This window comes from Coturnix japonica, chromosome 2 (genome assembly GCF_001577835.2).
Source record: "Coturnix japonica isolate 7356 chromosome 2, Coturnix japonica 2.1, whole genome shotgun sequence".
Taxonomy (NCBI): Eukaryota; Metazoa; Chordata; class Aves; order Galliformes; family Phasianidae; genus Coturnix; species Coturnix japonica.
In genome coordinates, this window is record NC_029517.1 from 65,605,096 (window position 1) to 65,622,836 (window position 17,741).

At 37.6% G+C, this 17,741-nt stretch overlaps 1 protein-coding gene and 1 long non-coding RNA gene across 3 annotated transcripts in view; one reads left to right on the plus strand and one right to left on the minus strand.

The window, feature by feature from the left end:
• LOC116652905 overlaps positions 1-17,741 on the plus strand; it is a 109,642-nt gene that overhangs the window by 89,714 nt on the left and 2,187 nt on the right. The window lies entirely within an intron of this gene.
• Positions 1-17,741, minus strand: part of OFCC1 (orofacial cleft 1 candidate 1) — a 177,832-nt gene that overhangs the window by 9,474 nt on the left and 150,617 nt on the right. For both annotated transcript variants that reach the window (XM_015854505.2, XM_032442494.1), the window contains 2 exons: positions 10,397-10,591; positions 672-810 (listed from right to left, as the gene is read on the minus strand). In XM_015854505.2, coding sequence (XP_015709991.2) covers positions 672-810; positions 10,397-10,591 — 334 coding nt within the window. The remainder of the gene's footprint in view (positions 1-671; positions 811-10,396; positions 10,592-17,741) is intronic.

The following is a 17,741-nucleotide window of genomic DNA, read 5'->3' on the forward strand; positions in this document are numbered from 1 at the left end:
TTGCATAAACAGTAATGTCTAGGGATGCTGAGTGTGTTCCACAATTGCCCGTAACTAACACTTTTATCAGTAGCAGCTTCATTTGACAATTTGACATATGCAGGCAATCTCCACTTTACACAAACCTGTGTAGACTCTGGAAAGGATCGACACTTCTCAGCACAAGATGCAAAATGAAATGCAAGTCTAAGAGATAGAGAACACTGAAGTACATGCTTTAGAATCACAAAACCATTAAGGTTGGAAAAGACCTGTAAGATCTTCTAATCCAGCCATCCACCCATCACTACTACGTCCCTCAGTGCCATGTCTACATCTTCCTTATTTATGCATGTTTGCAGCATACTTGCAGAGCTGGCCCTTGCTACAGACAGATTGCTCCAGACTGCATTACTGTTGTACCAAAGCTCAGAGAGGAACGTGCAATTGGGTTTGGATAAGGAATGGCAGCTCCTCAGGCCTCCAGGACTATTGTGACAGACCTATGACACCACACGAGGAGGAAGGCCCAGTGGAAAATGCTGCTGTGAAACTTCCTCCTAACCAAGTGCACCCTAATTGTTCTAAGAGAAACTATCTTTTCCAAAGGCCTGCTTCCTATATATCCCATAGTTTTTTTGTTTAGGTATCAGTACTATTTTTCAGCTAGGTATGGAAATTGAGAATAATACCTTTAGCTGTACTCTTTTTCCTCTCCCTCAGCTCGATGTGTGAAGATGTATGCAGCACACTGTCCAATTTGCTTACATGCTCCTGGGCTGTGCTCACTTCATTACCCAGAAGACTTACTCCAGGAATATCACCAAATGCCTTAAAAAGAGAATGGACAAAGCCAACACATTAATATGGCAGCGTTCAGTGAAGTATCAGAACGAACTAAGATGACTTTGATCACACTTCCCCACCTCTCTCTTCTTGCTCTCAAAATATCGCAGCTTAGAAGCTCCTGTGTGTGTGAAATTTTATTCTGTCATACTAATAACTCAGCTTTACAGCAGCTTACAATTTAGCTTTCATGGTTCAGTTCCACTCCTAGGCCTTATAACAATTTTTATAACAGTTCTGCCAAAATATTATAAAGTAAATGTTACTGCAAATGTATTCACTAATACAGATACAGCCATGAGATTAGCAATTTAAACACATGTGAAATGTGAATTCACCTAATTTTTCTCAGACTCTAAGCACTTCAGTAAAGCAGCAGAATGAGGATCTTTACGCCCACTGCTTTTAATAATTTCTTCTTATGATGTTCTTGACACATGGATAAGATTTTAATGAATGAAGAATAGACCTTCAAAGAAAAAAGAAAAAAAGTGGCCATGAGGAGGAGATGATGTGTTATAGAACTGGAAATAGGTTATAAAGCCAAGACACTGCCTCACCTCCAGCTCAGCTCACTTGCAGCTACCACATCCCATGTCAGACCCTCAGTTTGTGTCATGTGAGTAGCATATTGCACAAGCGTGTCCTGGCTCTGCTCCTCTTCTCTTTCTGGAGTGCCCATGGAAAAGAGGTTTTGCTCAGATGAATGTGAGAATAAATAAAATTCCCAGCACTGAGAAGTAGCAGATCCTCAGCTCTGTCTATCTGTTGTTGATACTTAAATTTTACCTTGGAAAAGCGCAGATCACTCCAGTAATACAGTAACTTTTATATTAATTTTGCTGTTTTCAATCTACTTTAACACAGCTGTGATAACACAAGCACTGTTTTATGTACAGGAATAATCTCTAATTTTTATTGCATTTTTATATACTCCTGCTATCCCTCTGATAAAGCATTTCATTTTTATTTTTTCTTTTAATTATTTCTGTGTTTGATACCCTGGAAAGCAGAAATGTGCTGTAACCTCTGGAACTGTATTATACAGGGAAAGTAGGGGACATCCTTGGCTCACATAAAAAATTGTGGTTGAACTTGGGAGCAATCTTGTGCATCCTCCATTGTAAAGAAAATTTCAGACCTTTAAAGGTCATCTAATCCAACTTCCCTGCAATGAACAGGGACACCTACAGCTACATCAGGGTGCTCAGAACCCTGTCCAGTCTGACCTTGATTGTCTGCAGGGATGAGGCATACTCCACATAGCTGAGCAAAATGTTCCAGTGCCTCATCACCCCTACTGTAACACACTTATTGATTATAGCCAATCTAAATCTCCTCTCTTTTAGTATGAAATCATTTCTCCTTGCTCTACCAATAGGACTAATTATAGGCTGCTGTCTTCTTAACTAGGTATCACTTAACCAGTGCAGCTCCCAAATTATTTTTACTATCATTTCATTCCATTAAGAGGTTGTCCAGGTTTAGACTGTTCTAGTGTATTTCTCTTATAGTATAAATGAACTTTAGGACAGGTTGGACAGAGATAACAATAGCTGTAAGGGCTTCACAAAACGTTCCTGCAGAATACAAAGAAGACAGAAGGAAAAAAGGGGACACGTATCACCAGTGAAACAACAGAAACAGCAGTATTTTTCCAGTTGCAATAATATGAGAAAATACTACAGAAAATATCAAAGCATCCTGGAGATTTTGTCCTACTTACCCAGATGTTGGAAGCTTCCTACAAATGTGATCATCCCTATACCCTGCATTCCTCACCAAAGTGACGAGGAACCCTTTGCTACACAGGTGCTGCTGTTCACTTGTGTACTTTAAATTGAAGCTTGTATGGATGTCAGATTTTTAGACTTGATCAGATGTTGTGCAGAGTTCTGTTATTAAATTACAGTGCAAGTTGTTGTTTCTGAAAATGGCTTAATAGCAGTAACCTTATGGTTAATCAACTGTGTAGGAAAGTTCACTATGCTCTCACTGCTGTGTAATTATAAAGTGAGCAAAAATATAATTGATGCATTTTGTCAATCTGTGTAGCTGCAAGGTACTTTTTCAAAGGTTATTTTTTATTCAGGTAAAATAAGTTAATGCTGTTTTGGCAATTATCCTTTGACTTCAGACATTTTACTGCTGATTCGGGTAAAACTACATTTTACAATCACATGAAACATTACAAGCATTTAGGAATACGAAAGACATTTGCAGTAATCAGTATTTGTACCTTCACGGAATAAAGCCATTCAGAAAATCACTGAAAATACAGTAAATCCATGTGTTAAAGTGTGTTGGGACTGAAAGGGAAGCATTTAAATACAAAATAGAACCTTGAATGTGCCCTTTAATTATCAGCACTAATTTTTGCTATGTAACATAATTGCAGTGATATGACAACATTTTTTTCATGAGTGTTTGCTCAGAGAGAACGGATGTGTTTTGGCAGAGTTGCTCCTATCTCTTCTATGAATTTCTGAGTAAAAGAGCTCTAACTCCCCAGGCCCCACGAATGTAAATATCCATGCCCATAAAATATCAGTGTATATGTTAGCTAGGTACTGAAACCCTTTCTGCTCACCCTGTGCTCTCTGCCAGTGGTAAAGAAGCCAGCGTGATTTAAAATTGCAGATACATACCCAGAACAAAGCTATGATACTGCAGTGTAGGTAGTTCTGTCATTTGCTGGTGATTTAAAAGCCTGTGCATCCTGCTGAGAACCTGTCTCATCGCTCTCCTGCTTGTTCTGTTGGACCACAATTGCAGCCACAGGTACACTGGACTTGGTGGAAATACATCTTGTTCCCTACGGCTATGTGGGTTTCTGTAGTATGGAGCTGATCAAACATGGGACTCGCAGACAACCAGAGAGGGGGAAAATGGCCAAGTGCTGTCTCCTGCATTTCCATCCAGCTGCATGAAGCAATATACTCTTGACAGAAGCTGGTAAACCATTAAACAGTTTGCATTTAAGATTATAATTCAATTTACTAAAACAAATCAAGCAAACAAATAAAGACCAACACTGAGAAAACGACCCAGTCTTACACTTGAAAGAGTAAACAACCCAAAACAGCACATCTTCAGATATAACTTCTCAGGTGAAATGCAATCTGTGCATCCTATTCTTCATCCATCACAACAGGTTGTCTTAGCCAGCACGGAGACATGGAACAACAGACTGGGTCCATTTTGGGACAGAACTGACATGTCATGTGCAAGATGTATTGGATCAATTTAAGAGAAAAAGATAGAAACTTTTTTCATTGGGATGGAAAGAGACACCTGAACAACTATTTTATGTCATAACTGATCATCTTTAGTTGAATTGCATCATTAAAGGAGAAATATATACTGGTAAAGATAACATAAAACAGTCCGGCTTACTTCTTATTTGAAGAGGAACTAAGACTGCAGTCATGATCCTCAACTGAAGGGCTTTAAATTTATAGGCTTTACTAATTTGATTGTGAGTGTTAATATAGAACAGTAGTGATCATCCTCCTGTTCAACATGGGTACAAAATATTAATTGCTTTCAAGAGAAAAGAGTAGATCTCAGAGCTGGCCAGGCAGCACGTGGCAAAGCCCATCTAAACCAGCAACATTTGCACAGATGATGCACTTGTATGGGTAGAATCACTCTTGCTCCACAGCCTGGGGTAAACCGTTGCCACTAACTTCTAGTTGTACAGGGATCTCCAGGAAACCAACTCAGTGTGAACAGGCTGTCTTTACAAATGACTCGGCACGATGATGCTGAAACCAATAAACATGAAGAAATTTGCACCAAAGGGTCCCCTTTGACCACTCTCTCCCTACAAACTGATGCTTCACAGTCCACCTTGGTTTATCCAGTTTACAGTATGGAAAAGCCAGATCTTTCTTCCTTCTACTGCAGGGTCTGCTGAGATGATGAAGCCAATTGACACCAACACCAGTGGGTAATATATCAGGTTCAGTCACTGAGCTGGAGCAATCCTCGTTCTTTCTCTTCTCCATGAATCTTCAGTGACTGCTGCAGTGAGACTCCTTATGAAAACAGTGTGTGGGGATTTTGCGGTCAACTAGGCCAATTTATTCCCATAATGAAGTTAGAGCCAGAAAAATCTGCACTCTGATACACGCATAAACTCCATTGGAATCAACTGTATGGCTTATGCACATACAGGGAAAAAAAAAATAGGCCTCAATATTCATGGTAACATTGCGTATATAAAAAGAATTTGTGGAATTAAGAATAAAACATGAGGCAATTTGTTGATTTGCCCAGGGAGTATGTGGGAGCGACAAATCTGTAGATTATTCTAAGGTTGTTTTTTAGTGTCATTATCAGATCCAAGAACTGTATATAAAAGCACGTAGTCCTTCACATGCTAAAAGTACAGTTTGCTCAAACAATTGTAAAATATTCAGTATTCTTAAGATTAAATATCAGAATATTGCTTCTGAAGGAACAGCTGTCAGCTTAAATCTAAAGTCTAGTTTGTTTACTGGCTGTATTTTATATCTGTTAGAAAATGACACCAAATGGCAATAAAATTGTTGTAAGTATTCTACTGGGGAATATAAATGCCCTTTGGTTACAGTGTACATATCTTTATACATAATTCCAGTATATTTTCCCTAGAATTACGTTAAATATGTAAAAAGCCTTTTCTCATAAAGGTAAAAATGCTAGATGTTTCCAAGCTGTAATTTAGCATTAGTGTCAAGATTGCTTCAGAAAATAAGCTACAGTTACTGTTTCATTCTTTTTAAGTGTCACTCAGCATACCATATCTGATCTTGTATTCAAAATAAACTTATATGATTTTATTCACTTTTCCAGAAATACAAGAGAGTTTAGACATAATTTATAGCATGTGGATTGATGTAAATAGCTTAAACTAAGTAATTGGCTAGTCACCTACGCTGTCTTATCCTATTACTGCTAGGTACTTTTCAAGTAATTAGGGAAAGCAGACCTCTTTTATCCAGGAAGTTTAAATTGGATGAATCCCTGACGTTTGTGCAGATTTATTTGATAGATAAAATCATGCCATACAAAAAGTTTCTCTACAGTGCTGAGCTTTACTAGGCCTATAATAAGAAACTGATTTTTTTGCTGAGTTAAAGTCACTTATCTTTGACCTTTTAATAAGAAATCAACTCCAGTCAGCAAAAGTTGAGATAAAAATCACTGAGTTCATGTTATCACCATGTAGACAGCAAACACTTATCACTATCATTAACTTTTCTGTGCATGGGTTTCAAATACATTTTAAATGCTAAAATTCAATAATTTCCTGTATATTACAATATTATAGCCTTAATGAATGAGGGAAAGCATGAAAAGTGATTTATTTTGGGAAGGTCATATCTTGGTTGGCCAACATCTAAATTGAATACTATAAAGGAGAAATATATTATAGGTAAAACAGAAAGTGTGTTTTATTGCATGGGAATTCTTTGAGTTTTACAATGCTTCTGTTAAAAGGACTGCACTTACATGTTTAACCTCTATAATTTTTATGCTGCACACTTCAAAAAAAATCTTTTTATTTAACATTTCTACGGCAATTTATACTTGTCACCTTGTACTTAATGTTCCTTTTAAAGCAGCTATTTTTGCCTCATGCGTATGAAACCTATAAAACGACTTTTCATACCTGACAATATATTTATATATGTTACATACTAGCTAAGTTAGACCTTTAATGTAAATACTATCCCCAGAAGAACATATGTATTTTAAAGACGTTATTGAATAGATAGCCATTTTTTTCCTGCAAAGTACAGTCCTGTACATAACTCTTCATAGCAGCCCCTGCATGCTGTAAAAAAGTGAGAGCAATATTTAAGTGAGCGAGTTTTGGCTCCGTGGCTTAAATGAAGCTTACAATTAAGTTCTTTGATGAATTAGAGCTAGTAGAAAATCTTGCTTTCACTGAAGTTAAAACAAGTTGTGATTGTAATGTAAATTCCTAACAAGCAGCCTTATACCAATTCCCTGCAGTAAAGCAAAAGTACACAAAATTCATTTTGTCTGTCAAAGAATATCTGCAGATATCAAATGATCATTCTGAGACTTTGAGATGGATGCCATTAGGAGTTGGGTGCATGAATTTGAGAGAGAATTTGGCCTAGTGATTTAAATGATGTTCTCATAACAGAGTGCTTGATGAGAAGTATTGTCATCCTCATAACTCCAAATTCCCTGGTCTGCATTGACACCTCAGTCAGTTGAATGCTAAAAAATTATAGCTCATGCTTTTCACAGCATCCACATTTGCACTTAGGTGCTGAAGTTATTATCATTTCTTGTTGTTTTTTGCCCAATTGCTCCTTTTCTCACAATATTAAAATTAATGCACTATGTCTGAAGAAGACTTACCAATACCAAACAACCACCATGTGGCAGTGACACAAAGCATTATACGTTTGGTGGAAGGATGTTAGTCCCAAAGTGTTTAAATTAATGATATCCCAGTATAGTAATTAAGAAGAGGTGTTACAGGTCTTTCACGTATAATTCCAGGAAGTCACTGAACTTTAAAAGCCAATGGCATTCCATTTTGCTGTATTCAGAATGTCTTAATAAAGGTTAATAAACAAGAATTCACACTGAAATAACTTCACCTTCAAAGGCTTGCTGTAATAAAAAGGAAGAAAATTCATGAAACTCCTGTTCCTAGATACTGTGGAACTACACTTTGTATCCTGCAGTTAGACTATAGTACAATAACTTATTATAAAAAAGAGAAAACATGAGGTGGAAATTGGTTGGGGTTTTTGTACTAAGTGTACTCTGTAGATCTATAGATGAGGTAGATATATATGCAAAAGCAAGTCAAGTCACCATTGTAAGAAACCACTACTGTTGATACAGGCTATGTCCCTACAGCCCCAAGAGGGTATTTTGCACAAATATCTGATCTCTGTTGGGAAGAAATAGGACTGCTGATCATACAGAAAGAGGAAAGGTAACTATCATTCATAAGACAGGGAGAGAATAGGTGACAATTTATGTCTTTGCCACCATAGAGGAAGAAACTTCCCTCCTACACTGCTGCTGGCAGAGTGAGGAGGGGAATGAAGAACAAAAGGGGAATGCGCTTCTTCTTGTGAGGTACTGTACCCTTTCTGGCAGAAAATGGATTTTATTATGTTCTGTAAATGGATTAGATGGGAAAATTCATAGAAGGGAGTACTTCAAAGTGTGCTGCAAATAAATACAAAGAAAATGACAATGAATAGCTGACTGACTGCAAAGTTTTGGAATTAAGATGTTTATTCATGAAGCAGTTGGGTAAAAAAAACAACAACAAAAAAAAAAACAACAAAAAAAAAAAACCAACAAACAGCAGATTTGACTCCTTATCCCAAAACACCATTTTTAAATTTCACTTCTTATACATTTTAAAGGTATACTTGGGTTCCAGTGCAACTTTTTAGCTACCAATAGATTTTCTAACCCCACTTAAGCACCACTGCTTATCTAGTCACAGCAGAGACAAACACACAAACAAAAACCCTATTCCTGAGGTGCAACAGTAGCAAGCAGCAAAACTTGGGTAGCCCCTTAACATACCCACAACATGGTAGCCCCTTAACATACCCACAAAACTTGGGTACCCCTTAACATACCCACAAGAGAGATAATGGAACTCTTACAGTAGAGATTTTGAGGGAAAATGAAAGATGGGAGACCTTTAGAATTTCCTCTCAGCATACAAATGAAACCTAATTCTCACTAGTGAGTGCACTGTCGTAAGATTCATTAACTTATAGAGCATACCTAACCTGGGACCAAATAAGAAAACCGTGACCCATAAAACACACAAACATAAAATTACATCCATTATCAGCTAAACATAAGATTAGGATGTCAATGTTACTGAATTATTAGCTGAACACATTTCTTGCATGCATTTAGGTCTACCAATACACTGCAGCAAAGCATGCACTGGTCTCCTAACTCAGAGGTACGTCACGTCTTTCATTATACTGAAATCAGACACAGCCATACTGATTTTGGACAAAGACTGTTGTGGTATGCTGCAGGAAGCACCAGAGTGGCTTGAGCCATTTACACTGTGCAACACTTTGTGGATGATGATCAGCATCAAGCTGGAAGTCTCAGAAGCTCACCCAAGAAGACAAACTGTATGGAAATACATTTCCCCTCTCTCAAAAATATAAAAAGGATTTATGAACAGAACCAGCACACCTAGTTTAGATTCCTTCAGTGTTCAAAGCCCTTCCTACCACAGCCTTGTAGAAAGTGAATGAAACCTGATGTCTAAAAAGATGAGAACTAAATTAGAAAAAAACATTCTGCACAGAGCTACTGCTTGTAACAGGCAGGAAGCAGGCATGAGGCTGCATTGTTGACCTCAAAGCAAAATTCTGGCCAAAGCTTTTGTAAGAGGAGCTTTGGTAACAGACTCAGGCACGGACCTGGATTTGCAAGTTTCTTTGTGTTAATTAATTTCTGCTTTATGTAGGCCACATGCCTTCTCTTGTTTTCTTTGGCTAGCTCTAAAACTCTGGTGTCTTAACTCCAGTGAATCACAGCTTCCTGGGGCAGAGAATTATTCCTTGAGGACAGTGTCCTTTAAATTAAATTTTCTTTAAAAAGGCAAGTAGGACAAAGGCATTAAGAATAAAACGTTTAAATGAAGAAAACAGCCTTGAAACATTAACCAAAGAGCAGAATCAATGTTTTCCTTATCCTGGAAAGACATACCTGAACCTTCAATTTTGAAGTAAGCAACTGAAAACTGTATTTCAACATTGTTCATGCTCATTTTCTGTGGTAAGCAGACCTCTATGATGTTGCTTCTACTTCATATCTGGGTAGGTAAAGTAGTATTCCTTTAATTTTCTTTCTCTTAGACATCACAGTGTTTTTCTTTTAAGTTCTCTCAACTCAAGACCAAAGGCAACAACGCAATGCACCCCTTCTAAGCTCTTGGAACTGAATGTAAGTGCAATGACATTTGCATTTGACTGTTTTGTAGGCACAGCCTACAAAACAGGTAATGGACAATACCTCTTGTTAATACTATTCTAGAGTGCATTTTAGTACATGCGCTGCTTGCAGCAATCCCAAAGATGTGAGAACATTTAGAATTCAGTCTAAAAGTTGCAAGATGGCACTATATCATGATATATGTGCTTCAGCTTCACGCATCTGAGGAAAAATCTAAGTCAGTGTCCATACCTATAGCTCTAATTGAACAGCAAATGTGCATAGGAATTACACTGCATATTTATATACAATACTTTCTGTAGAGAATGACTCTATGGGGATTTTAGCAATAATATTTATAAAATAATTAGTGTGTAGTTTCAATGTATATCTAACATAATTTCTCTCAAATTCCTCTGAAAGCTATACTGTTTACTTTGCATGGTATATGCATTAATTCACCAATGTTTCACTACTGTTTAGAAGTGAAGTCTTCCTATGCGTGAAGGGTCAGACAGATCTATTTTCCTGTTTTGACACTGACCTACTTCTCAAATGCACACCTTTGCCTTCAAAATCTGCATGCAAGGAATCTACATGGACCTACCTCAATGATAGCCCCATCAGGCAGCCGGAGGAAGTGTCTGTAGAGCTGCTGGAAGCCGCTGAGGTGCACAGTGATCACTGACACGTGAACGGTGGTACCTCTTGAGTCGCAGATCGCATCCTGGGGCTGGAGGTCACAGCTGGAGACACCAGAGTGGCTGCCATGGTCCTTCCAGATGTAATCATACACTGCCACCTAGTGAGACAGAAGGCCCCCCCATAAACACACACACACAGAGAGTCCCCCACCCCCCACCTAAGGAACATATTTAATTAACTTCTGGCAAGAGCTTAACCGATTTAAAATGATTTTACAATAAATCTGCAAAGCCTGTACCATATGCAGTGCTTGCACACAGTTCTCTACTACATATTTTTTATGACATAGATCTAAATAGAGGAGATAGACAAATCCCTGGTGTATATTCTATAAAGTTAATTCTGCACAGATGAAGCTGTAATTGACTCCCGTATTAACCAAAAGTAGGGAGATCAAGCAGGGTAGGTTAAACAATAAAATGGCAATGCTGATTAAAAAAAAAATAAAACTGCTTACTGAGAATTTTGTGAAAGAGTATTTGTATTTCTCTCTCTTTGAGAAACCTTTGCGCCTTTACCCACAAGCACTTCTGAGTCTCTGATCTCTGGATAGTATTAAAATAACCTTGTGCTGCTCACTGAACTGTAGATGAAGCAGAGTAAATAAGGTGCATTTGAGTGTGTTGTGGAAAGCAGTTTATTGACAGAGTTACCTGGTTTCCTGTTTCACTCTAAAAGCATTTGCTTGGTAGCTTTTGTACGTTCTTGTGTCAGCCAGAGCTTCCATTTAAGCATTTTCATGTTAATTCTTCACACAGACTGGGCAAAACTTGAGACTCCAGCTGCAAAGCAGCACACAGTTTAAGCACCTCTTATCCTTAACTAGAGCTGATGATGACAAGCATTGCTTTTTATACTCCTACTCGGGTGCAAGTGTTTTAACCCTTCACTTTCACAAGACCTTTGCATAACTCATTTTTCCCATGAGATGCCATTACTGTTTAGGGTAGGAAGGAATTGGTGAGATATAGTTATATACTCACAGTGCACCAGCATGCTTTTCCTATTCACTTCTACTTAATGCAGAAGGTATAAGTCCTTTGCTGGCTAAGATAACTATAACTCACCTATGAAGACAGTTACAGGAATACTCTAGTTTAAGATAGCTGCATCGAAACCTTCTCCTGCTTAGTTTTCCTTTTTTCTTGTTGTTTTCTTTTTGTTGAAAGAATGAGCTCATATTCTTGCAAGAGATCCCAAAATCACAAGATGCAATTTCTGTTCCCCCACTAAGGAAGCTCAGTTTGCTTGTGTTCCAGTTTACATTTCCTCACCTGTTCTTAGAGAAATTATTCATCTTGTAGAAGAGAAAACTGAGGTGGGATCTTACCAATGCTTCTAAATATATTAAGGTCAGGAGTGAAGTGCATAGGGCCAACCTCTTTTCAATAGTGCCCAGCAGCAGAACAAAGTGTAATGGACACAAACTGCAACACAGAAACTTCAATCTGAACATGAAGTCTGTGAGTTACAAAGCCATGGAACAAGTGGCCTAAAGAGACTGTGGATTTTCCTTCTTGGGAGATACTAAAAACCCACTTGGATGATCTCCTGTACAGAACACTGTAGAGAATCTGCTTTAGCTAAGGCACTGGACTAGATGAACACCAGAGGTCCCTTCCAATCCCTACGACTGTGTGATTATGAGGAATCCCATAACCAATACTGTGTACCAATGCCACAACCCTGATATGCAGGCAGCTACTCCCCAGTATGCAGGAAGCTACTCTGAGCAACTGCCTTAGGAGAGGACGGGTTTTAGGTGAGTGATGAAAGCAAGAATATACACATGCTCTGTAAGAGTCAAAGTGGCCAATGCTCTAATGAAAGCAACAAGGCAAAGCTGCTGGGGTGAGCTCCCAGAAAGTGTTCGCCAGAGCAGAAACAAGAAGCTTCAAGAGCAGCTGCTCCACAGCTTTTGGAATTGGAAAAATGATTCCACTGTGGAAGACAACCCTACGTTTCTCAACCCCTTCTTCATGAGTAAATTGCTTTTCCAGAGCGTAGATCCTCCTCAAAAGATGTTCATGCGATTAGCTAAGAGAACTTAACACTACTGACTTGCACAACACCTACTCCCTAAAAGCACAGCCTGATCATCAGACATCTTTGAATGAAAAAGCATCAGCAAAACTGACAAGTTCTACAATACGAAGCTGCACATAATGACCAAAAACCAACCCCAGGAAAGGAAAGAGCATACACTGTGACACTGAGTAAATTTAGACACCCTGGGTCTAAAGGACTGTTCAAATTCCCTCTTTCTAGCACCGTCCTGAAATTTTTGGCAGGCAGATGCCCGCTGCCTTGAAACTTTCACAATGTGTTTCTGTGAAGTGATAGGTCTCTAGAGAGCTGCGGTGGCCCACATAACCTGCAGTAAGCTCCAAAAGTAAACTCTGCTGTCATCTGAAATCTCTATCATTAAGTTAATCAAAAATGTCCATTCATTTCTACAGGAATACAATGTGATTTAATAAATCCACAGAGACAGGCTAGTCAAGAGACTGTGCATATAGGACATGTCAGAGGAACTGAAGTTCGCTATGATCTAGATTCACAAGGGCTGACAAGAAACCACAAAATGCCAGAGCCGTGTACAGTAATCCTTAAATGAAATTCGTCTTTCAGCAGAAAAACACATTAAAGATGTTAATTCAGTGATAAAAGAGGCAGGCCGGAACAGGTTCAAATGCTGAATATTTCACAACATAACTTAATTAAAGCAGGAGCGTGAGGCTGTTAATCGCTTTATAATAGTTCAGCTTGAAATGAGGTCTGATGTGAATGCTCTTATAGTTTATTTGCTTATAATATTTATCTCAAAAAGTTACACAGCCTTAATGCAAACGCACAGTTTTCACTGGTCTATTGTATTGCTTTCTTTCATTCCTCCTGTCTTTGAGCAAGCATGCAAAAGAAAGAATTGGGAAGAAGGGTCATAAATTTAGGTCAGATCAGATGATTTAGTAAGTCTCGTGTGGGTTGAAGTCTTATTAATAATTTTAATACATTTTTCCTTGACAACAATGATTTCAATCACTACTTTTTTAACGTACAGTGTGACGTAAAAATACAAAGGCTTTTAAAGGAATGGAACACACACCTCACACAAAGGTTAATTATATCACCTTTTGGGACTTACAGTACATAACCTAGAGCAAAAGCCAAAAATGTATTCGTAGATACAAATACAAATGTATTTTATTGTGTCGTGCCATATCAAGTGTACAGAAATAACATTATTGAAGTAGGACACATGAACATATTAAATAGCAATCCATTAATAAATATATGTTTACATCACATGTAATACATCACATGTGATAGGCAATAAATTCATATTAATATAGCCAAGGTCACAGTGCAGAAAATGTCATGGTAGAGCGATAAAGTTACAAAGAGGTTTCCTATTGTCCAACAGCTATTGCAAAAAAGAGGAAAAAAAAGAGAAAAGAAAAAAAAAATTCATTAGATTTACTGACCTGCAGTAAGAATGTGAGGAATGCTGACCATCAGTGTCTTAAAAAAGACTTTATCATTAAAAAAAATTCTTAAAAATTGGAGAAATACATGTATCCCTCTGTGTTGAAACACTTCTACAATTGGTACCGATTCTAAACTGCTCCCAGTATTATTATTAACAATATAACATGAATCGATTCCAGCTTCGTGCACTGCAAAATGTGTGAAAAATGTTTGAAAGCAGTATTCAAAGAAAAGGCATAAAATGAACAATACGGACCAAACCAACCATCTGAGAATGGGCAAAACTGCAAGCTCGTTGTGACAATTAGCAAAAGCTAAAAGCGGCTAACTTTAAGAAAAAGAGCAAAAGTGATGAAATTATAGGGGGAAAAAACAAAAACAAAAACCAAAAAACCCCAGCATCAAAAGTTGAGGATGCTGTATTCACTTTAAATAACTTTAATAAACATGGTAAGAGCATTTTCTGTGGTAAAGGTTGTAAATACAGGAATCGTTGTCCTGGAGGCAATCTTTGTTAGACCAGCATAACTCTACAACTCTATAACAAAAGCTGGCTACCATCATTCTTTGAGGGAAGATCAGCAACCTTAAGCATTGCAGGCCCCATTGCTGACTTTTGCTAAAAACCTCACAATGTTTATATGCAAATATATAAAAACACCCTCAGTGCCTCTGAACTTTACACTGAATTGGTTGTACCAGCAGAAAAGAATTCCAAGCCATTCCAGGAAGGATGGGGGACAGAGTGAACATTATTCAAATAAATTACCAAAATGGAGAAAGCACAAGTAGAAAAGAATGAAAAAATGCAGTTATTACAACTGCCAAAAAAGTATATCATCATGAAGAAGTCATGACCAATTCCACCAGTCCCCTCTATATTTAATCCTTATATGTACAAATATGTACGTGCGCATTTGTACACATATAGGTACACAGCATATTTTAGTGTGGCAACTGTGTGTGCTCTCACACCTGGGACTATAGTGAAGTGTGCAAATGTCTCGGGTTAATGAAGGTCTTTACTCTCCTTCTGGCAAAGGGCTGATTGCAGGCATGTGTGCGTTGCTAGCAGCCTGTCCTTTACCCTTCCGCCTACAGAGCCTTTGAAGCGGTGCGGTGCGATATCCCCACCTACGACTGTCTGTAGTAACTCCGCAGATAGATAACTTGTTTCTAAACCTTTCTATTTATGAACATAATGGACCAACATAATGGACCAGTAGTATCTGGGAATTGTTTATTTCAGTCAAATTATGAATGCCTGAAGCATCACCGTTAGCAGTCTTCCCTGATTTATTTAATAAACTGACACGGGCAGACTGAATGATGAAAATAACCATATACAGAGAATAACCTCTTTGTAAATGATTGAGGAGAAATAGATTTATGGCAAGCTGCTTAGCATTATAACACTAGAAAACAGCGGAGGAATTTTGTTGTTGTTTTTGAACTGAGATAACGTCACATTTCTGGACACATTCAAATGAACAGCAATGCAGATCTTTTGCAGGAGATAGTTCTGATCTCCTGTGCTGAGATATCACAAAGAACATTCATGTATTTTTTAGTCACAGTGCACCCATTGCTCATGCAGTCCACTGCTCACCATCCCATTGTTTCAGATCTAAATCTCACATTATTTCAAGTCTCCATATTTGAGCCATCTACAAATAATATATGAATGCTTAAACAGACTTGTTCAAACAGCAATAAATTTGGGGGAAAAAATGTAATTTCAAGTATTAAGTCGAGGAAAACTGATACTCAATTCAGAAAAAGCTTTGTCTGAGCAAAGGATGAGTGAAAATTAAAGGCCACAGCTTTCTTGCATTTCCTCGCATATAGCAGAGCCTTTGTCCATTGATTTGCCCTAAGGAAAGAGGATAAAATACATTCCCTTTCTATTCTATAGAATCCTGCTGTATTCCAAGCCCAGAATGGGTTTGGTTCAGATGGATAAGAAAAATCTCTCTCCACGCCTCATTTCCCAAATTTATAAGGGATGCTGGAATCAGTTACTTAAGAAAGCATCTTCAGTAACTTCAGACAGACAGGATTTTATATATATGAGTCTTTAGGAAAAGCTATTTTCCTGATGGAAGTCAAGATTTTAATGCATACAAGGGCATATCTGTGTAAATAAGAGTGTCTGTTATTCATTATCTGCTCATCAACATTTGTTATTCATTACTCATCTGTTTACGAATGTAATGCAGTCAGAAAGCAGAAAAAAAATACTATATGACTTGGGTGACCAAACATACATACCAGAAACAACAAATAGTAGATAGACTGACAATACAGTTCATCTTATGGGATAAAATTTCCCCAGAGAAGACATTCTGCAAAAAATTTGTGAAACAAAGACCTCACCCTGACAGATCTGTAGAAAAACAATGTGGCTCAAAAGGAATCTGTAAACAGAAAACAAAGGAGCTCAGTTTGTTAATTAACGTATTTGCAATGAACCTTTTATATTCAACCTTTACTGTTTGGGACAAATTAAACTCAAGAGTAAGGTAGTTAAACGAAAAAAGCCTGCATTCACAGATTTCTTTTGCCATGTCCAAGATTACGGGCAAAACAATGTGTGTCTAGGTATGAGAATCCTTTAACAAACCTGTGACTTATTTCAGATAGACTGATTCTGTTCCTGGAAGCTGAAAAACATGGTCAGCAAATCAGCTGAGAATTTATGATGTAAATACATTGTACAGCTTGCTTCTACCTGCAACTTCTCCTGCTTCAGGAAATGTCCTCCTGAGAAGGCAGCAGGATTAGATGTCCTCGTGTCAATCAGGAAGAGCACAACGTGAAGCTTGCTCTTGTCACAGGGCAAAATTTTGTTGGATACCTGACCAAATCCAGATTTTAAAACTTTTTTGTTGGATACCTGACCAAATCCAGATTTAAAACTTTTTTCTTTTTCTTTTTCTTTTTCTTTTTCTTTTTTCTTTTTCTTTTTCTTTTTCTTTTTCTTTTTCTTTTTCTTTTTTTTTTCTTTTCTTTTTTTTTTTCTTTTCTTTTCCTTTTTCTTTTTCTTTTCCTTTTCCTTTTTCTTTTTCTTTTTCCTTTTCCTTTTCTTTTTTTTTTTTTTTTTTTTAACATTTTCCTAACAGTAGCAAAATTGTTAGGAATTTTTCTAATGCATTTTCTAAGCTATTTCTAAGAATCAAAACAATTTTCCTAATTTGCCTTCTCAGACCCAACTCTCTTTTTAAGTAGATGAAAGCAGACTAAGAAGAAGGTGAAAGCAGTAAGCAAACTTTAACACATTTGGTAAAACATAAATGCTAATCCATGAAAGGTGATTGCTCCCTGATTAGAAATTCAGTCATTTTTTTTTTTCTTGATCTTTAAGTAATTCTAATGAGTATCCTGGCTACAGGAACACAGATATTAATTATTAGCAAACAGAGACAAATTCAGAGACATCCAGAGACTCTTGCTCCCACTGTGACCCCAATGCTCTAGCTGCTGTACAAACAGGTAGAAATGGGCTGCCCCAGGAACAAGGAGATAACAACTACGGCAAGATCAAAGCAGTAGCTGTACTGGTGCATACTGTATAGCTATTTTCTTAACTGTCCCAAACTAATCTTATCTGCTTTTCAACATAATCACCAGTAATTAACTGTTTTCTTGCAGACATCACTACAGAGGTAACTCATGGAAAGAAAACTGGAGGAAAACAATTTTGCAACCATTTTCCAGACAGCAAGGACATTACAGTATAACAGCCTGGAGTATTTATG